Source organism: Ascidiella aspersa, chromosome 2 (assembly GCF_963924565.1).
Source record: "Ascidiella aspersa chromosome 2, kaAscAspe10.2, whole genome shotgun sequence".
NCBI classification, from domain to species: Eukaryota; Metazoa; Chordata; class Ascidiacea; order Phlebobranchia; family Ascidiidae; genus Ascidiella; species Ascidiella aspersa.
Window position 1 is genome coordinate 31,426,312 of NC_139448.1, and position 22,771 is coordinate 31,449,082.

The 22,771-nt window shown below is 36.5% G+C and overlaps 1 protein-coding gene across 1 annotated transcript; it reads right to left on the bottom strand.

The window, feature by feature from the left end:
* Positions 1 to 4,270: 4,270 nt before the first annotated feature.
* LOC146164902 (uncharacterized) lies at positions 4,271 to 22,240 on the bottom strand. Its single transcript, XM_083380873.1, has 18 exons — positions 22,096 to 22,240; positions 21,289 to 21,355; positions 20,967 to 21,050; positions 19,953 to 20,048; positions 17,989 to 18,918; positions 16,845 to 16,958; positions 16,388 to 16,495; positions 15,994 to 16,070; positions 14,184 to 14,333; positions 13,039 to 13,176; positions 12,363 to 12,465; positions 11,834 to 11,997; positions 10,301 to 10,394; positions 9,766 to 9,939; positions 8,097 to 8,297; positions 7,420 to 7,587; positions 6,820 to 6,972; positions 4,271 to 5,215 (listed from the first exon to the last, which is right to left on the bottom strand). The coding sequence occupies exons 1-18, from the start codon at positions 22,167 to 22,169 to the stop codon at positions 4,271 to 4,273; spliced, it is 3,840 nt and encodes a 1,279-aa protein (XP_083236999.1). The 5' UTR covers positions 22,170 to 22,240.
* Positions 22,241 to 22,771: the final 531 nt, after the last annotated feature.

The following is a 22,771-nucleotide window of genomic DNA, read 5'->3' on the forward strand; positions in this document are numbered from 1 at the left end:
AGTCTATTTGTACTGTGACGTCAATTTGTGACGTCATTTTTAAAATTTTTTTTGTCTACAGTGGTCCACGCGAGATGAAAGAAAATTTTAGGGGTCCGCGGTAAAAAAAGTTTAAGAACCCCTGATTTAAAGTGTCACCGCAAAAAGGCAAACTAACAGCTTACCAACAAAACTCATAATTTCAAACCAGGAAAGTCCGATAACATTGGATCGAATCCGATGCCCAAAGTTAAGTATGGTAGGATCAATACTTGTGCGGTACTAAGCTAGGTTTCGATGCGATGGATAAATTGATAAGGAATCCCATCAATGGTTTGCTATCCAATTAAACGAGTCTACCTTGAAAGGCAATTTTATCCAAAAATGATTATTTGGTTAACACCTGGAAGAAACTATACGTCTTCACGCTAAAGTATTTTTCGCCTAATAACCTGGAAATATTGCCTTCGAACGTTGGAACTCTCTCTATTCTGCTTGTTTGAACGAAGTAATGGCGTTATTTGGTATCAGATCTGATCGCGATATATTTTGTCAAAACTATCGGGTAACGGAATAAAATGTCAGGTATCGGACAGCCCTATAGTTCGAACAGGTTTTCGATTAGAGCAATTTCTACTTTTGTAAAATAAAATATTAAACACTTCTAGAGTATCGGTACTGTAAAATCAGATAACTGTAAATTTCAAAGCTATATTTTTTTACAACAACAGCAACTACAAAACAAATAGATGCCAACTTCAAGCCAAAGAAAAAAAAACAGGTGACATTTATTCCAGCCCCTTTCGAAAGCTAAATACGCCCGCCTCTCACTTTACCTTCGCTATGAAATCACTGCACAAACTCGGGCGCGTTCTCCTGATTCGATCATCTCCCGTAGAACAGAGCGGATTAAATGCTGGCGCACATGGGCTACCTAATTCCCTTATCTTCCACAAAGGCCTGCGCGGGCCATTTAATTGCGCCAGATCGCGATTGTTTATTGTTTGGCGGCGGTAACTCGATTGCTGTCGTAAACACTGGGCGTAAATGAAGCCGGGATTCGGGTTACGGAAGTTGAATGGGACCTGGAGGACCTAACACTTGTAAAACAAGCCGGCATAGGTTCGGCGCGACCCCGTTGCTTGTTCTCAAGCAACCTTTGCTAATTTTTCGAAAAAATGTCTTGGGATTCACGTGCTGCCTTCAAATGTGTCATAGTTGAAAAATAAAAAGTCAGTCGCTGGATCAGTTTCTATATACAAACGTTGATGTTTTTACTATATGCCTGGGGTGGATTGTCAGCCGAGACGTCGTGGTGTTAGTGGCCTTTCTGACTGTTTTTATTTTGGATGCTTTTAAAAATATGGCATCTGTATTTCTAGGGATTCTACTCGAAAAAAATAGCAAGCCGATTCATCTCTGTACTTGAATGCCCCCGCATTCTATTGATACCAATGGTCTATTTTTAAACGCGGAATCTCCCTTGCTATGTTTCATACCGATATTGGATACCAAGACGGATAACATCCTATTATTTGTACCTATAGGCTACGAATGTGGCACCATCAGAAAACCCAGATCGGAACGGGTTAAGTATTCGTATGTATTCTAGTTGTTTAACGTATAGCGCCAAAGCACCCTAAATGGCAGTGGCACAGTAAAACCAAGAGTTTTTTTTACGTACTTTACATAGTAACATTGCGTCACAACATGCTGCTTTTCTTTATCGTAAATAATTTTATTTCTGGACTCATCCACCAGCGAAGTAAAGTCAGGCCTTTATTTCGAACTCTAAATGATTGAAGTCAAGTCAAGTCATTTTGCCAAGAACTAGGTCGAGTTAAGTCACTATTTTGCCATTAAGACAAGTCAAGTTAGTCATTGACCTGGGCCATTACAATACTGCTCTCCATACACGAAGCCTTGTTTTTTTGAAGAACGAATTTTTTCGCGCGTTTCTATGAAATCGAGAAATAAACGCGACACCATTTCAAAAGCGTGGCGAGACATAAAAATAGAACACCTGAAAGGACATAAATAAACGGAGAAGAAGAAATAGGTGAACAAAAGGATCGCACGAAACCGTTTGGAAACAAGAGGGAGGAGAAGCTTCAGTAAAAAACAAAAGAAACGAATCTGCCAGAATACTGGAAAAACTGCATTTTTAGGTGCAGCGAAAACTGTGCTATAGAAAGGTGCGCGCTCGCCGAAACGTATAAAATGCGGCCGGTGATAAAAAAGAACGCGTTCTAGTCTACAAAGGTGTAGCGGGGCGCCGAGCACAGTGTATACATGAGGCCAGGTTTTTCGCTCTACGATTAAGTCGCTTTCGCGCTTTAATCTCAACAAAAAAACACAATTGCTCATCGAAATTCAATTACAATCGCGAAGATAATATTTCTCGGCTCGAAAGACGAAGGAAATCTCAAACATATGCGAAAGTATAAAAAAAAAGTTTCTAGAAATTATTGTAAACCTCACAACAACAAAAAAATCGACCAGAAGAGATTTTGCTTGGTTTACTAAAACTGTTTTGACAGATTTTTTTAGCCCGCTATTTAAACGTGACACCAGTGAAACATTTTTAACCAATCGGAAAGTCGTCCACCAAACGAAGGCATGTTTGAATGCGAGCAAGAAACACGAACGGCTCAGGACAGATTTAAAAATCAACGAGCCCACCCTTATTTCCTATACGAGTCGGCACAAGTTTAACAAACAGAAGCGCGGAATTGGAAGGAGACAAATAATAAAGCACGACGGAAATCAATCGGTTTAATCGTGTGCGAATAGTTCAAACACCACATACATCAGTGTTTTTTAGACCTTTTTTGGCGGCGCCTTAAATGCTAAGCGTCAGTACAACAGCGAAGCTTTGACGAGCACATTCTACGGAACTTTTTGTAAGTGAACAAAGACAAATAGCATTAATATTAGATTTGAATTTAATCAATATGAGCCATGCCATCGCATTGCCTCCGCACTATCTTCAAACTTTTGAGAAATCTTACTCCGATGCAATCTTACCAAATCAACGATGTGAATTAGTGTAATCGGCGACCCAACCAAATTACACGGCAATCACATTTTGGACTCGTCGGTTGAGAAACACTGACTATATATCACGTGTTTTTCCACTTAAATTTAGACCAGTGGTTCTCAACCAGTGAGCCATAAGAACATTTAAGGTGGGCCACAGACCAATTTAAAAAGCTACATTTAGTTTAAGTGTCACTACATTTAATTTTACAGGAATAATGGCTTGGGGAGGAATTAAAAAATAAATGTAAATTCATTGTTCAGCCGCAAGTATCTCACTAATGCATAGTACAATAAACAATCTGTTTTAAAATATGTTCTGCTGTGTTTTGTTCCCGACCTATTTTACATTTTTTTCTTTCATAAAACTATTGGGCCACAGAATATTTTTGCAATTTAAATGGGCCACGAAAGAAAAAAGGTTGAGAACCACTGGTTTAGACGTTACAAGGGACATTTAATCACGGGGTGCAACTAGGGTTGTTCGACATAATCGGTTCAGAACAGATGCCTGATTTTGATTCCAGTACTCGTCCGATTTTAGGATTGATATCTATCAAATACGAAATTAATTTGTGCATTTTAGTCAAAGTTTTTGATTTAACTCGGCAACTTCAGCTTTATATTCATTCTTAGCGCTAATGCAAATTAGGTTTAACATCCGGAAAAAAAAAATGTTTGCAAGTTTTGAATTTACGTACTCTTTGTCACAAATACCAAGTATCGTAACAAAATTTTACGATAGGCTTTACTAATGCAAACTCACTTTTCATTTCGAAAAGGACCATTTTACTACATGGGGTTGAGAGACCGTAGAACAGAAAGGCCAAAACCAACGGCCTATATTTAAATAGGGACAAACAACAACAGTGTAAAAAACCTATAATAAACGGCAAACAAACACGAACTAGCTGGTTGGCCAACGACGGCGACCAATAAGCCAACAGGGGACGTCGCGTTGTTTTTCACAATGTGCGCACAAGATGCCTTTAAAAATGCGCACTTTTTTTAGAACGTGTGTACATTTTGAAGTTAAGAGTTGTAGTTGTGTCCACTCTAACTATCTCAAAATGTGCACATTCTGAAAAGTATTATAAAATGTGCTCACATTCTTAACAATAGTGGTTACATTTTTGAAGGCGTTTTGAATTGAGCGCAGATTTTTTGCTCATGTTCGCGCGAAAATTTTTGGGCACGTTGTGCAAAAGTGCTCGCATTTCTCGTCTTTAGTAACCAAGCGACGAGCTAGATTTCAGGAAACCTGGAGATAAGCGACTTCGGGATCGCCGCTCGACCCAGCCATTCCAGTAGCGTCGCAAAACTCAGGCGTTTTGTCCGAGGACGAAGCCTTGACCACAAGTTCGGTCTCCATAACCTCGGAAATGACTTTCAGCAGATCGCGTTCGGCCTTCAAGGTCGCCTCGTCGTGTTTTTCGTGCATCGCCAAGACGTTGGCCCACGTGGTACGCTCCGATTGGGGCGAGCAGACCGACCAATCGAGATCGGGGGGTTCGGGACTTTCCCCGGGTGGTTCTGGGACTCGAAGGGGGCCGGGGGAGTTTCCGGACAACGCTGGTTGGATTGTGGGGGTATCAAGTGGAGTTGTTGTGACCGTTGATGGGATATCGAAAAGCTGAGGTGTTTGACAGTGAACTTTAGAGGGACTTTCTGCTTTAGAAGGTCCAATAACAGGGCGCTCTGGACCATAGGATAAATTGCCAGTCTGCTCTGTCCTCGAGGAAACATTTCCTGTACTCGACAAGTCCCTCAAATTCAAGCCGGAAAGATTGTCTTCTGTACCAGTGGATAAATTGTCGGGCTGCTTTGTGCTCCAGGAAATATTTCCACTGCTTGAGGAGTCCCTCAAATTTAAACGGGAAACATTTTCTTTTGTGCCAGAGGATAAATTGTTGGGCGGTTCTGTGCTAGTGGAAACATTTTCACAGCCGGATTCAATTGTTTTTAACCCGGGGTCATTTTCTAAAGCTTCACTGCAGTGAAGTAATTCCTTATCCGCTAGCAGGTCGACCTCCATTTTTTCTTCGCCGAGTTTGGTTGCTGTGACGTCATCATCTCCGTTGGTGACGTCATCGTGATCGGCTGCGTCGTCGCTCCCGTCGGTGGCGGCGCCGCTGTCGGCAACCACTTGCTCGTCGACGCGCGATGAGTTGAGGAACTTGAAGATGTTCTGCTGGTACTGTATAGGGACAAAACATGGCGTCGGATCGCGAGCGAAGGGTGACAAAAAATGGACGGGCATTTATATGATGAATTTTTTTAAGCAAGAAGGGCGCAAGCTTCTTGTGAAAGCAGGCGTTAGGAGAAATTTATGTTAAAATATGTCGTCAAGGAAAATGGAAAAGCAGATAAATGGAAACACATAGTTTCAACAATCTGTTTTTTGGCGGACCTGTTTTTTTTTAATTACATGCCTTCGTTGCGTAGCATTTTTTTCATCGTGGTCTAGCTATTTTGATGTTACTGAATACGGCGAAGGTTACTTAAAATTATTGGACAATAGGTGCGCTTGAGTACGAGTACATAAAAATGTCATAGTTTCGTATTTTTCCATTAGAAAGAAATATACAAACTTGGGAAAAAGTATTTAATTTAATACAAAAAATGTCACGATTTTGTTTGAAGGGTTATTTATTGCCCATTCAAGAAAGGGAGAACTTGCATATCTAAAACGTACAGGTTTAATCTTCAAACCATCGTTGTTCTTTCGCAGGGATTATTAAACTTTATTAACGTGGACTCCTAAAAAAACATATTTTGGTTCGCGTTGACCAGGGACGGCATGAAAGTTTTGGAGCTGACGTCATAAATTAATGTCATAAAACAAGTCTAGACAAAAAACTTGCTGTTTCAGTGCAGTTGAGATACATTCATGAAGGCGCCAAAGCATTTTTTCTGTAACAAACTGTTTTGGAAAATTGATTCTATTTTTAAAATAATACCCTAACCCAGTGGTTCCCAAACTGTGGTACGCGTACCACAGCATTCGTATAAATTTGCGAAAACTTTAAACTTTTAAATTATTCAAAAATTTCAGATTGGGTTATTTCTAATTTCGTTTAAGTGCCCTGTGGTTTCGCACGTTTATGAGGTAACACTTATCTTGTTCAAGATAATAAAACGCTAATTGTTAGCTGCGGTTTAATATGTATGTAATAATAATGAACTGATAGCAGCAGTGTAGTATTGCCGTTTGTTTATTCATATTTCTATCATATTGAACTACTGTAATTTCTTTTAAAATAGAGGAATGGTGAGAGAACTAAATTTTGTTAAAAATTTAGGAGCATGTCTAAACGAAAGTACAGTCAGGCTTACATAAAGTACGGGTTTGTAGCTATTGATAACAAAGGAGAAGCTCTTCCGCAATGTTTAGTTTGTGTGAAATATGTTATCATCATTCTTGAACCGAGTGATCGAACGAGTAAATTTCGTCAAAACATCTGCCCCTTAATACTCGGTTGTTTAATAAAAAAGGAATGTAAATTTATAGTATAGCCGCAAGTATCTCACAAATACACGGTTGAATAAATAATCTGTTTTGAAATATGTTCTGCTGTGTTTTGTTCTAAACCTATTTTACAGTTTTTTCTTTCATAAATTTATTGGGCCACAGAATTTTTTTTTGCAACGTAAGTGTGCCACGAAAGAAAAAAAGGTTGAGAACCACTGAATTAGACCTTCATGGACCCCCTAAAATTAGTCCGCGCACCCCAAGGGGTCCACAAACCGCAGTTCAAGAACAACCGTTCTACCTAGAGCTAAATTTTTACGAGAACTTACCGATCTCGGCTTGGGCATGGCCTGTAGCTGTAGCTCCATTTTACCGACAAGCAGCCTGAGGAAGTTCTTGAGCTCCGAAGTGTAAAGAGATCCGTTGTCGCGAATCAAAACGCTCAAGCTGCGAAGACTCAACGCGATGGACTCAAGCTGAGACTGAAAAGTATCGATAATTTTGGATTTGTTGTGTTTTAAACGGTTCGGCTGGATTCGGGACAAATAACAAAAAAACTTTGTGAGAGAGTTACATTTAGGTATAGGGAAGTCTAACAGCAATATTCAGCACTTTCTTACTATTGGGAAAGAGACAGTATTTAATTTAAAAGTTAAAAACTTTTATTACATTTTTGGTGCAAACTTTTTTAAATCCGCAAACTTGCTTTGAGTTTTAGACGTACTGCTTAAAATACTTTCAATAACATGCATTTTAAACTGGGCCTTGGAAACTTTCGACTTAGGTATTGACACATGATTTGGCCAACTGATGATTAGGACTTGAATGTAACTTGCACTTAAGTCTCGAGTTCGATCTTTTTTTTTACAAAATTGACTTGTTAATCCTCACAGTCATCAAACACACATTGCGTGAATAACAGCCCATACCTTGTATAACTTGGGCACGGCGCCGTTTCCAACGCAGACCTGAAGCAAAGAGACGCAGCAGAAGAGCACGTGGAAGACCTGGCGACGTGTCACTCCTGAAGGTCGCATGGAGGTCACGAAGCTCGTCACCTTGGCAACAGATATCGTCTTTGCGTAAGCGGCAATCGGCTGAAAAATTGCGAAAGGCGTATGTTAATTTGATGTCCGATTTGAAGTAACAATAAACTTTCAAAGGCTAAATTTGCAGAATTTTTTCAAAGGCTAAATTTGGGAAGGAAACGTTAGGAAACGTTGTCAGATTTATTTGCTAATATGATATTTGGACGCCAGCCAGACGACCGAGATAAGAACAGCATCAACGTCTAAATAAAACACAGAACAGAATAAGATCAAACTTGAACTGATACGTGATAGTCGTAATGCCGTTGAAATCGGAGTAAGTCATAAAAGGTCAGAATCAGGTCTAAACAACACTTTACCCAACCCCAAAGCCAGCCCCCTTGTAAACGATTAACTCCCCCAATAATTTCAACCCTAATCGATTTTCTAATCTCTCTAATAACCCAAACAGGGAAACAGGGTCAAAAGTCCGCTGTTAAGTCAAGTCATTTGAAAACAGTGACTTAAGTGCAAGTCAATTTATCGATCTAAGTCATTACAACACTGGTTACTATTACCTTAAGATCGAGGTCGTCGATGGCGATCGGCGGGCTTTCGGTGTTGGAATCGCCGCCGACGCACCTTCTAACACCCGAGCGCGCCAACATTCGTCGCAGATGAACGCAGCGGAGATCCGAGGCCGGCAAAAGCGACACGAGCGCCTCCAGTGTCGGGAGGTTGGTGAGAGAGTCGACGATGTCGCTGGTAAGTTGCTGGATCTGAAAGAAAAGGGGATTGTTTAAGCAATACAACACATATTTGTTTCAATAAATTAACTCAGTCTCAGTCCAAGTCATTGTTTACCAAGTCAAATCGCAGCCTAAGTTAACTTATTACAATGGCAAGTTAATTCGAACTTAAGTCGTTCGCATCAAAAATAAATGTAAAGCTTTCGTTATGCAAATCATTCCATTTCAAGCATTCGTCATTTAAAAAGGTGACTAAAGTGCAATTTCGTCAAGTCATTGAATTGCGTCAATACAAAGCATAATTAGGCCCCGCATATAGCAAAGCAGCAAATTAAATTGGCACAAACATTTTGAGCCATGGGGTTAAATTGGATTAGTACAAGGACCAAAAAAGTGTACATTGAACACATAGCGTGCGGCTATAATTCAAGCCCTTTAGGTAATTAAGTGTCACAAATTTAATATCGCAGTCCTTAAGTTAGGATAAAAACAAGGACCAGAAAAGCGTACATAGTCTACAGTACATTGAACCAATGTGGGTATAATTTAAGCCCTGTTATTAAGTATAGTTGTCACTAATTTTATATCACAGTCCTTTTGTGACCAACTACTAAGTGATAGGTCTTGGCCGCGGGAATCGGTATTCCAGACCGGCCACCCGTCCACCCTTTCCCCTAGCACAGTGGTTCCCACCCTTTTTTGGCTTGCGACACCCCTACAGAAATTATAAATAGTTGGCGGCACCTTTGCTCGTATTTTTTTGCTGAGTGGTTAACTGTTACAATAAACGAGATTGAAACAGCACATAAACTGTGCAACAAGTTTAAAAGAACCTTCCTAATTTTTGGCACCTTTATCATGCACAAAAAATTGTATTATGAACCTTACCAATAGAGCAAAAATAGAATCCTAAAAAATTTGAAATATATCTCGGTACCCTTGGACGTTAAAAATGGCACCCCAGAGTGCCGCAGCACCAGCCGACCTTTCCCTAGGATATTGCTTCGCTTTTCTTTGGTAATCTCCCGTTATCTCGGCACAGCATGACGTATTTGTGTGCGTTTTTAGCGGTGTTGAGACTACAAAGTGTGGGCATTGGGGCGATAAAGACCGAGTGGATCAGACGCCTTTTAAACAACCCTCGTAGTCCAGTAAAGGGGAAATTATAACGCAGCGGCCCAGCATTTCTAGGCCGTTGTTAGTTAGGTCAGGCACTACACACAAAAAAGCGGACTATTAAACAATATGCGGATACGGAAACTATAGAAATTTTATTAAAGTATATAGTACGATTTTTAAAATGTTCCTTTAGTTTTTATGAAAATTTAGTTAAAATTAACATCCGACTAGCATTTTCGCTAATAACGCATCATTAACCGTGTTTTTTATAATATTTTGCAAGCCGGAAGAATTACCATCGCGAGTCCTATCTTGATCACTGCAAATCTAGCACCACGCGCAGAAACGTCAACATTTAACATTCCGCATTGCAACGTACCACGTTCTGCCAGTCGCTCGCGCGGCGAACCAGTGACGTCACGCAACGACCGATGTCATACGTCATCGACGGCGGGTGGTTGGCGGCCAGCAGGTGGCAGCAGAGGCGTAGGTGAGAGGTCACAAAGGGGTCAGTCAGCGGCGCTCGGGGTTCGGCACAAAACAGGGTCAGTAGCTGGAAAACAGAAAAAGGTTTAGTCGACTTAACGTAAAAATTGAAATAAAGGTGATGTAAAATATAAGAGGTAACTTTTAAACAAAACCAATCCGGAGTACACAATCCCCAAAATGGTGGGATTTTAACAGAATATTTAAAATGGGAACGGTTCTAGTTGTTTATTTGTGTATTGTCAACAGCTTGCAGAATCTTACATCTCATGCCAATTTCTCTTATAAGTTTAGGCAAAGTGTCCAGGTGTGCTTTTTGGTGGCCGATGGGCCAACATTGAAGTCAGCTTCGCTTATTTTTTTTTTTTAATTTACGTTGAAGATCGTAAACCACCAGACTGTCCCTAGAAAAGCAAAATCAATCCCACCTTGATAACGCCGTGCAGTTTGCTCCAAGCAGTTGAAGGGTTGAAATGTGTAGCCTTGCATCGTTTGCATATCACGCGTTTTGCGATGTCGGGTCTGCGACAAACAGAAAAGCATCGCTTATTAAACAGCCAACGGTCACTGTTACATCTCCACGATCACGTTATAGTGTTGTTGTTTACTAGCCTACGTCAACGCAATAAGGTAACGGTGGCCCATAAAAAATTTTTAACAAAAAAAGTACGTGAAATTTGAAACTAAATTACGAAATGGCCTATAGACAGATATTTTCATAGTTGTTGAGAAATGTTGAGAAGTTTTAATTGTTAAGTATGTTGAGAGATTGAGCAAAATAGAATGAGAGATTTGAGCAAAATATAATTTTCAAACTACCTTAACCATTTTGTTAACAGCCAGTGTCTGCTTATTTGAGTTTAACATAATTTACATGTTTTACAGAAAAAAAGCAAAAACGTTTTTTTAGCTTTTAAGGCATAAAAAAATGAATAAATCTTAAGCTACTATTTTCTAATCATTTATAATTTTTCTAGAATAAATTATCACATAGTGAGTAGAACTTAATTAAATTTATTGCAAATCAATTCTGAATTTTAGTGTTTTCTAACTAGTCTGCATCTGTGTTTTTTTCAATTCACAATCAATTTAAAACACAGAATCTTATGAAAGCACAGGAAGCATTAGAATTCCCGTTATCATATTCAGTCAGATAGGCGTGCGATGATCAGGAGGAAGTGGGTCAGTCGGGATGAAGGTTTGTTTACTACTGGAAACGGAAGAAGTGCGTTTGTATTATATGTAGGGAACCTTCATTTAAACATACGCCCGCTTTTGTATAAGCCTAGGTATAACATAAGGCATATATAGAACGTGGTTACGTGGGTATTGTACAAAATATATCACCTGAAACTATTTGTAAACATATCGTGTTGATTCCTTATATAGTTAGGTTTTTGCTTTCACATAACCTGGTGAGTATTAATGGGACAAAAAAACAAACTAAAAAAATAAGGCGCCGCTTTTAAAATGGACAAAATATGGCCACACGATAAATTTCTGTACACTTTATGTAAAAAGATTGAGGAATTTAAATCTTTTAACATTCTTCTGACCACATATTGAACAGCTATGGAAAATTAGATTATTGTTAGAAGAATAGAGAATTATTGTTTGAACAACAGCGGCCAGTTCAAAGTAATTTTTCTTCAAAAATTCAAGTAACCGCTATATGGTTGCCACACACTTTAAAAAACTTAAAAGACAGTCGACCTTTTAAAGAAATTTATAGGCACTTGGCGCAGTCAACAGAACTATTCAAAGACAATTAAAAGAGTTTTGAAAAAAAAGGTTGTCAAGGCTTTTCACTATGCAAATTAACTTAATGCGTTTTAAAAACTCCGAGACTTTGTGGCAAGCCTGCGCTAGAAACGTCACTACGACAATTTCATTTCGACAAAACTAAAAAAAAACAGCAAACACCTTTTTTGGCGGGGTAATTCGAAGTAAATCAAGCGTACCTCTGCGCTGGAGTAAAACAGGATCCGACGACGCCCAGATTCTGCACAGCTTCGTCCATTTGACACAAGGTGGCGTCGCAGTAGAAGGAGCTGGCTGAGAGGGAGACTTCAAACGCTTCGTAAGCCGATCTTCGTAGCACGTCGTCGTTAGAGGTGGCGAGTATCTGGAAATCACGAATTAAGAGTTCAGTTTTGCAGCATAATGGTTGGAGGTTGTAGTAAGAGGTAGTAAGAATACCAAAGCCTATACAGAAGTAGGTATCATTTTGAACGTATCGAGTAACTTTTGATTCATTTTTCGGCGTTTACGTTTTGAATTTTGCAGGTACAAAAATACCCGTAATAAACGGCGGATTTGAGTTGAAATATATCACTTTGATGCTTTATATTGAAAACTACTGTTTCAGATCCGAGAAAAATCTTAAATTTATAAAATTAGGCTGAATAAATGCCTGTGTGTATAAACACCGAAAGCTCCATATAAAATGGACATACGCATTTTCGGCCGGCCATATTTTATACAAGTTACCTTGATAAGAGTGCTCGGTAGGGATGCGTTTTTTTGATCGTCGGCAGCAGTGTACTTTATCCTGCCAGTCTTGAGATTTCTCAGAAAAACGGAAGGCTCCAATCTGGGAAAGGGTTAGATATGCAGATTAAATCGTAACTTACATTGTAAATAAACTAAAAAGAACAAAATTTTGAAGTGTAAAAACATACCTTGAAGTTTGAACACCTATAAAAGGCGAGGATTGTGCAAAAGTACACTAGTCGATTGTGTTAGTCAAAACAATTTTTTTGCAAAATTAAAATAACAAAAAGTAGAAGAAATATTTTTTTGGGGATACGAAAAAAACTAAAAGATCTTTAAAAATAGGTATTAGCATGTCAACGTTCACAATTACTGGCTAAAAGTAACGATTTTTTTGGAAATAGTACAAAAAGTTACCTATAGTTTGGTAACTGATTACCCTCACACATCTATATTACGTATATATATATAGATATATGGATTATATATGTACTTTTTATCTTTAAATATATTTCAAGGACATAACGCACTGCTTAAAAAACAAAAAATTAAAACATTCACACAATGTTATTCTTAAGTAACTGACTTAACCTTCTAATTCTATATATATATATTTGTTATATATATTTAAATATATTTCTATATTTAAACATAGTTAAAGGACATAACGCACTCTTTGTTAGTTCCCTGCTGTTTATGCCGCAGTGCGGAGTGTTCGCAGTAAAACCTGTTGTGAAGGCGAGGGTCGAATACGGTGGGATAAGGGTGCTTTTCTGGCAATCCAAGACAATCGTCTTTAGAATGAAACATCCTGCAATACAAAATCAATGCGTTAAATGCCAAGCGAAGGACGTTTTAAATTTTCGAAAATATTCAGACAAATGGCCTGACTCTGGCGGTTTTAATAGTTTTTTTAAGCGTGCAGTTTTCTATATATTTAGCCGGCAATGGTGCTCGAATTTCCGCGGTTCTATTTTATACCAGTGGTTCTCCACTATTTTTTCTAAACAGTTTGTTAGACTTGGGGCGCACCCAGCGACGGAAATTTTACTAATTTCTATTGATTTAAAAATTTGTTGGTCTCGCGAATTGCTGCATTTTTTCGCAACAATTAGTCCGTATGCAAATTTTAGGGGTTATTATTATCTGCAAGCATTCAATCATTGCAGTTGAGTTTCTCCATGGAATCATTGTCCGGCGAACAATAATAGCCATGGAGTTTTATGTTGGTATTAGACACTCCAAATGCCTACATCTACACACAATACTCTATTTACATTTCTATGTAAGGCATTAAAACTAGTGAGTACTATCCCTTACGAAGTGATACTGACTTATGACAATGGCACATATAAAATCTTGGTATGTTCGGTTGGTCTATAGCGGACTTTCACAATATAAGAAAGGCTAAAAACGCAAGTCTGTAGTGCGATTCGGTTCTCTATTGATGTATTCCTATCTACCGACCGTTATAATTTCAGGAAGGTCGCAGATAAGCAAATTTGTATAAACAGTTTATTAGAGCTATTTGGCAGTATGACGCTACTAATAAAGTTAAACTTGCCTATCGACGCAGCGGTAGACAAAATTACGTCCTAACATGACGTCATCAAACACGAAAAACACAACATGAGCATAATAAAACCGGTGACGGGTTAGCCACTTCTATATACTAGAGCGCCGGCCTAGGTAAAGTCGAATAACTGTGAGATCCAAATAGGTTTTTGGGTACATTATGCACGAATCTGTAATGTAGCTTGTTGATCTACTCGACCTTCTCGGCTTTGCAATTTATTATCAATATAGGTTTAAAATTACATTGACATGATCTTGGCCGTCTTCGCTTGGTCGTCCATGTCCTCGAGTTGGTCGAAGTCGTCATCACTGCTGCTGTCGTTGATGAAACGCCTTACTCCTCCCTTCTTGATGTTATGCAGCAACCTACCTTCCATTGCCCTTAGCTCCTCACTGCCAAAAAATTAAAAAAATTTAAATATGCGGTTGCCTCCAGGTATTGTTTCAATTGTACAATTGTTCTTCGGGCCAACGTTTCGATTACCTATTCGGGAATTCTTTTATTATTTTTCCTAAATAAGATTGCCCGAAAAGGTGGTCAAAAACAATGGCACTTCAAAGAAATTTTGCAGGAAGAAGAAAAATTGTAGTATTAAAAATATATAATATGGAAAAAAATTGTTTTCAGTAAAATCTGACAAAGCTGTGAGTACTCATTGAATGATTTTGCGATAAAAATATGCTTAAAACCAAAGTGTAAATTTGGGTCAATCGGACAAAGATACAACAAGGGAACTGTGTAAATCAACCTATCTCTTATATTGCAACTGTAATATTGCAAGAAGCATAGTTGCTCTGGCTGTTACGTGTACTTGAATTACTAAACAGTTTTAAATACCAAGCAACCTTCTTGTAGCACTTTATGTCTGATCGTTGCAGATTAGGTTTGACCTACCAAAAATAAACACAGCCGCCTAGCAGGAATATATTTTGATTTGGGCAAAAAGTGTTACACTAGAATAGGTTTCATTATAAGGCACATACAAGTTTAGTCAATATCGTGAAAAAATGGCCATTTATAAACCATTTAATAAAACATTCCACAGTATAAAATATAATTTCAAAAAAAATCGAAATATTGAAGCAATTCATCATTCTATTGGTTTTATTTCAACATCTTTTTTACACCGATTAATGAGCTGTAGAAACGTCTGAAAACAGTAAAATATGTTGATTTTTGTAAATTTTGGCTTACCGTTTTGAATTCTAGGCTTAATATTTTGAATATTATAACTAATTTTGCATTTCAATGAACTTAAAAGTATACCACTTTCGAATTAAACTGTTTTTTTTTTGTTTAAAATAGTACCTTACTTATTGTTAAAATGGCCCCTCATTTATTATGAAATTACCCCATGTTAATAATTTCCTACTCATTAGGAAACACTGGTGTAGAGAAACTGACAAACACGTACTATGCGTCAATTGTGGTTATGCGATACAGGAAAGAGTGCATAAGGACTGGTCTAATTGTAATGTTGCATCACCTAAAAAAAACCTGTATCCCATTGTAATTGGGTTACTGTAAAACAGTAGTTGCAACAGCACCTTAATATTTTACAATTTACTTGAAACTTGGTACATTATGTGGGACTGTATTAAAAAAAAATATAAAAAAGTTTATTTCTTGTCATTATTCCAACCGAGGTGTTGCCCAATATAACAGATATTTTGTAAAAGTTAGACATATTTGTTTACTTTATTTGGCTAGATTTAAAACCTAATAATAAGATAATGTGTATAAGCAACATCACAAATAGAACCTTTGAGTCTTGGTTGTATTGTATCATTATTAATATATTAGGATTTAATTAAGGAATAAAACTTCCCTTTAAACATTTAACTTTTTTGTTCTGAAACATTGCATAATTATGGTGTGAAATTAATAGACTTAAATATATACCAAGAGTTATATTATTTTGGATTGGATGGTCATTGAAAATATTCTGTCTATATTTTTTTTTATAGAAAGCAAAAAACTTCATACCTCATGTAAAAAAGAAAAAAATTAAAGTGTTTGCAAAGAAGCTAAACAAAACAGCAGTTTCCTCACTTGTTTTTGTGATCTTTTACCAAACGGTTAAGGGTGTATGAAATTTTCTTTCGCTTTGGAAGTGGAGTGTCACTGCCCTACAAAAAAAATATATATTCACGTATATATATATATACTGGTTGCACCATTTACAAATATACACAGCTGCTTAAATAACAGCTTATGTACTATAATTTAGTTTGATTCAAATTGTTAAGTAATAAAAGTTTAGGACATTCACAGCATTACCAATAAAAAAGCAAAAAAAAAGATTAACCTTGTTTTTTTTTTACTATTTCTACTAACATTTTTAAATTATTATTCTAAAAACAAAAATAAATTGCTTTTATGCAGAAGTACAACAAATTTGTAGGCATAAAAACAATTATAGATTGATGTGTTGCTCTCGTTATACCTCTGACTGTGGATTATCTGATAAAATATCTTCATTCACTAGTCGACCATTCTTTTTATCTTTGCGAGGGGTCAAAGGTATCGGAATCAAGGCAGCAGATTGAAGAGTCTGAAAGGTATCAGTATCATACATGTAATACAATACTTGGGTATAAATTGTAAAATTTATTTTACTTTTCCAAGCACAAGTGAATATATATACCAGGCATTCAATCCGGGGCAAGTATTTAAGGGCAGTGGTATTATATCTAAAAATGACGGATATTAATGATTAAAACCTTTGGAAAGGTGGAAACTTGGGAAAGAGTCCAAAGTGGAAACAAACAAGAGGCTTGAAATGGCAGTTAATAATTGTTTTGTAGGGTTGACAAAATTTATTGAAGTGATGAGTAAAAATAAATTTGAAACAAAATGCTGCTTTACAAACCATTTTTACAACAAAATATCATTTATGCTACCTTTAGCACAGTTGTGACACTGCAGTTTGACTCTTGAGAGGAACTTAGGCTGTCATTCAAGTCCAGATTGGGGCTATCCAAGTAGGTAGGGGTGCGCAAGCTTCTTTGAGAATTCTACATCAAGGATAAAACCCAAGCGGTTGGAAACTTTTACAGTTTTTTTTAGGACATTCAAGTACAAAAACAGATAGCTTAAAACAAATATATATATATATTATATATATATAGTGAAAAATACTTTAAAGGCAAAGGTCTGCGATATCAAAATAACAAGGTGTGAAAAGGGAAAAAAGTGGTGAGGGCTGAACTAACAATCTTATCAGTCCGCCATTTTATCTGAATACTATTTTTTGATTAAGTGGTTGTCATTAACCAATAGTAAACTCCTAAACCTGTTTAGTACATAACTAGGGCCCGCAAAAGTCAATAAAGTTAAATTTTTTTAAGGACCTCATCTGTCCACGAATCAAAGAATAAAGTTGTTTTCAGCATCTAGGGGATTTTTTCTAAGAAGTTCATAGGTTAAAATAAAGTTAAAATTTACAATAAAGATTATGGCTTTTGACAAAGTTTTTTTGTTTCTTGAGAGTAATTTTTGTAAAAATTGCGTGGAAGCATTGTAAATCAGGAACTGCGACACAATTAAACCATATTAACCCATAAAAGTAGGCAAAATGTCACAATGCCCACTTGGAACAGCGGTAAATTTTTATTGTAAATTTCATTTTTTATTTATTGTGACGTATTTAAATAATTCTTATAAAACACTTTATCTTCATAAGCGTGGTCTTTTCGAAGATCAACAATTTGAATTTAAGAAATAGCTTACTGACATTCTATAATACAAAAATGCCTAAGCAAGCTAAATCTATCGCCAAAAACCCGATGCACTCTTTATAATCCATAAAACACCTTGACTTTGCGACAAAATATTATGTTTGGGTCTGAAAATGACAAAATATCATGTTTGGATAACTGGCATCAATTCAAGGAAGAACTGTGGCCTCTACAAACAAGCAATTTCGTTTAAAGTTAAAAAAAATTTTTTTTAAGTTAAAATAAAAATGGCCCTATACATAACCTTTGCCAAGATTATACATGTTTCATTTTAGTTGTGCAGTAACTTGACTCACAAAGTACTTACATTTTCAGAAACTTTTAGGCGCATCACAGAAGAAGGCAAACGATTGCCAAGAAACTCGGGCAGCTCATCTGCATTGTCCTCGATGTCGGTTGAGTCATCCGAGAATGGATGACAAATATCGTCAGGGACAATCATGTCAAAATCCAGACTTGGTGTTTTTGTAGCTTTTGCAACAGGCTTTTCAGCTTTTGCAATACACTTCTCTGCCTGTGGAAGTTTTGGTTTCTTTGCAGGCCTGGAAGAACCAAAGTGTGGAATTTTGTAATTGGAAAGCTCTTTTGCGAAAGTGTGTCCCCCCTTGTTTAGTATTTCATTTGTAGAGTTTAGCAGTTTGCATGGTGTCTTATGTGAGGGCAGTACTTCACAACTTTTTCTTCTTGACTTTAAACTTGAAAAATCGTTGTTCTTTTTAGCGCATAATTGCTTTTGCTTCGATATGCTACTGACTGTTTTGGCTACCTTTTGCTTGTGGCCATTTTTCGGCGACGTGTCTACCTGATTGCAAAACAGATCATCCCAGATGTTTCTCTCTGTGGAGCGATGTCTCTTCGCAGAAACAGACTTAACCTGCATTTTTCCATTTACAGCAGCAACCGGTGTTTTGCTGTGTAAATCGCGAGCCTTGACTCCGCCATTGCATAAAACCGAACTTCTATCTCCTTCTGATGGTTTGCTATTTAAAGCACCCACCGCCAGTTTTTTGCCCCTGCTTTCTTGCAGCGGTTTGCAGACGTTGTTATTGTTTAAGCTCCCAAAAGGCTTGCTGACTTTCATTGGAAGGACATCTCCTTGGCTGAACAGGTCTTTCCGGGCTTTAGTATGCCCAATGTGGCTTGCTGAATGTCCCGGAGACTTGGCTATCATTGTCACTTCTTCTTTCGAATCTGAACTCACTGTTTGAATCTCTAGTTTGTTTGTATTGGAAGGCGGCTGAAAAAAAAAAAAAACTATTAGAAAGGGGCTTTAAAGAGATAAAGCAATTTTGTTATTGAAAAACTAAGTATGTTTTCCCTTTAACGATTTTTGCTTGCATTAGCACAAGTACAATGAAAAGCCATCACAAGCTAAAAAACAAATAATAATAATACATAAGCTGATGTCGTTGGTCAAAAGGCAGCTTTCGGAAAGGGCTAGATCACAGTTGTTAAAACACATAAGTGTGTGCATCTCTCATTGTATAATACACAACTTATTTAAAATCATACTGGATAAATTATTCAACTATGCAATGGAATCCACATGGATATATACTGCATTCAGCCCTGCTGAAGTAGTACTGATCAACGATTACATCATGCTTATAATAATATACCTTGTAGACCAGTTGTTTTTCTAGCTTTGCCTTACTTGCAGCACTACAATTCTAATTATGCCAAATGCTTTTGACTAAACCATTTCCAAGGTACCGCATTTCCGGGATAGGCAAATTAATTAATTATTTTATTATAATTAGGAAAGGCTGTCATCTGAGTATAATGCATAATTAAATTATGCAGACATAAAGTTTGATGTATATCTATGTAGGGGCAAGAAAGTTTTGTTGACAATTTGTGCATTACTATACAATTGTTGTCAACAAAGTGCAGTTTAAATAAGGTCTTATACTGATAAACATGCAGAAAAACACTAATACCATATTGAGTCAACAAATGCGAGTGTAAAGTGCATGCTAGCCTTTTTTTTTGCTAAAGTTCACAAACTAAAAGTATGGCATGAAAAAAAAAAGTTTAAATATTTTACCTTATTTATAATTTACCATCTTGTGAGCCATGGCCAGGATTAAAATATGCAAACATATATGCATATACATATTACTGCAAACAAAATCTCCTTAATGGCTTATACTGTAATTGCAAGGAAATCACTAGCGTTAACCTTTTTGGGGTAATTAGTAGTCATAAATTGAATGGCAGTAGCTAAAAGATTGCATGTATAATATACAGACACAGTCCATGCAAACATACTTTGGGTTTACTGGTGCTTACAAACTGCACACAGTCCTCTTGATCAGAATCCTCAGAGTCGGAGATTACAATTACATCACAGGCGGAGTGCAGCTTCTGAAAAGCGTTACAAAGTAAATGATAAATATAGATGTCAGGTTATCCAAGACAGTGGTTCTCAACCGCCGATCCGTGTCAACTTTTCTGCCGGCCCGCCAAATATAGTACAACTTTATATATTAATTGCAAAATGCAAGATGTTGATGGCTTGTCCATCAAAATTTGAACTTAGCCAGTTCTGTATGCAGCATTGTGACGTAATATAGAGTTAACGATCTACTTTGGACTTTGTCGTACGTCACAATGCTTTAAGTGTTGTGCTGAACTGTTTAAAAGCAGGCTACAAATCATTTAATTCTTAAATTTTTAATTTTGAAGGTCCACCGGTCCGCAAAATTTGTTTTGAAATTTTATGGGTCCGTAAGCTAAATAGGTTGAGAACCACTGATCTAAAAAAACTGCTGAATATGTCAATTAAACTATGTAACGCTGGGTACTTAACCTATTACTTATCTAGTAAAAGTATTAAAATTTAAGTTATGTTTTGTTTTAAGCTCAAGTTCTATGTGAGCTTTACTCTATTAACTGTATAGTTTGCTAAACATTTTTGTTTTACCCTTAAACAGCAAAATTAGTCTTGTACGCTTTAAATTTAATATTGAATTTCATTTTATGGATTAAATTTGTTAAAATTAGTAACTTAAAGCGTGCATTAACTGTATCATCAATAGCTGCCCTGAGAGAACCAAAAACTTCTTTGCAGGAAACCGTCAATATTAAAAAAATTACTCTGGAACTACACAATAATACTGTATTTATAACACAAGGTAGGTAATGTGGCAAATTTGGTAAAAGTTTCGCCTAATTTTAGTTGTCTAAATCACAAAAGTGAATGTACATGTTGTCAAACAAAGGATATGGACACATTGAAAAACTTTTGGAAAACCAACATTTCAAATAGGAAATTACTGAAACCTGTTTGCGCTTTTTAGGAGTTGGTGTATCCTCTGAAAGCGCTCTTTTTCGTTTGCAATTTGCAGCTGGTGTTACATGGATAGTCTAGAATAGTTGTACATATATAAAGTGTTTTGTGTTATATGATTCACATTTTACAACAAATGTAAACACATTTATATGTTTAAAGTATATGTTAAAAAGTAAAGGTAAACATAAAGCAAAACATTCGGTATAGAAACAGCAGCTAATAAATTCATTTATAGTGATTATAAAACAACAGCATTTCTACATTTTTTATTTTAAAAAAATTGTTATTCGCTACTGTAAAAATAGTTCTTACCTTTTGCAAATTGTTCTTCTTACAACTGTCACCAGTCGGTTTAAAATACTTGGTTATAACGCTAGTTCTGTAAAAAAAGGAAACACTCAAAATGTGTTATAGCAAACAGGTGATTGTTATAAGCTTATTGCACACAAATCGCTCCGAGTGTGTTTTTTTCATACAATGTATTAGAATAGCATCTATGTTTTTTTGCAACCACCTACACCCTATATTGCTTATAAACACAGTAAATATATACAGACTCTTGTATATAGTGACACAATGGCTTAAAAGACACGTCATTGTTTAAGGGAAAAAGGAAATAGAGGCTGTGGCTATGCTGTGCATAGCATCATTTGTTGTCAAATGATCCAAACAGGGAAGGACTAGAAACAATAGGCCTATAAACAATTCCTCATTAAAAATCTGGCAGAGCTGAACGCATCCGGCCACTAAAACACTTTGTGGCTCAGCAGTCAGCATTGTTCATTTTTGAATTTGTTATCTTTCTATTACTAAAAAAAAAAGAAACACCCATAAAAATCAGCTGTTACCTAGAAATGAAAAATGAAATACACTGTGATTTAGACCTGATTAAGTAGTACACACTACCAATCTGTGTTTTGGCATATTTAAAATAAACGTAGGTAACAATATATTGTGTGCCTTTGAGAATGCGATTATTAACAAATCATTTCGTTTTTTGCCAATTTAAAGAACCCTTTTTGCTGCAAGACACTGAAACACTTAATTTAAATTATACGTCATATTAACAATTTTTTCCCATTCAATTATTTTAAACAAAAACATTACTTTAAAACTTACCTATGGATAGAAGTAATTTGAATTTTCTGTTTGTTGGGTGATTGTGTTTGTGGTGTTTGCATTAAGGTCTTCATGGGGAAAATTTTCTTTTACAACAAGACTCTTACAAGAACTTTTTCGAAAAGGATATGAAACCATTTTTCCTACAAATGCCTGAAAAGGAAATAAAGATACAGTTTGATAGTGGGTGTTTACATAGAAATAAAAGAATAAACCATTATAATTGATAAACTCATAGAATTATGTGAGCAATAACTTATTTGAACAACAACAAGATGTAGCAATCAAATTGTTTAAGTTGCAAAATTGAGATAAATACTTCGATTTAATGATAAGGGTTAAATTACAACACTTAATTTCATCCCAAGTCATTTTACTCAATGACTTAAGTACAAGTCAAGTTGTTTATCAACCTGCGTCAAGTCATTTGAAAACAGTGACTAAAATGCACATAAGTCAAGTGAATGACTAACATCATTACAAAATTGCGGTATGCTTCTGCCTTGATGTAAGCCGCTTGAAGTAATCATGTCATTTAATTGCTGACTTAATGTGCTGCAAAACATACCAAATTAAATATAATGCGAAACACGAAAGCTATGTTTTTATTGGTTTATTTTGTTTTATTGGTAAAATTTGTGTTATAATACAGTAGGTTTTGCACAAGGTAGGTTTT

Coding starts and splice junctions, on each gene's coding strand:
- LOC146164902 (XM_083380873.1), bottom strand. CDS start 22,169: ATGAAGACCTTAATGCAAACACCACAAACACAATCACCCAACAAACAG. Junction 16,496..16,844: donor GTGTCACAACTGTGCTAAAG/GTAGCATAAATG, acceptor GATACCTTTCAG/ACTCTTCAATCTGCTGCCTT. Junction 13,177..14,183: donor ACGGCCAAGATCATGTCAAT/GTAATTTTAAAC, acceptor TTTGTATTGCAG/GATGTTTCATTCTAAAGACG.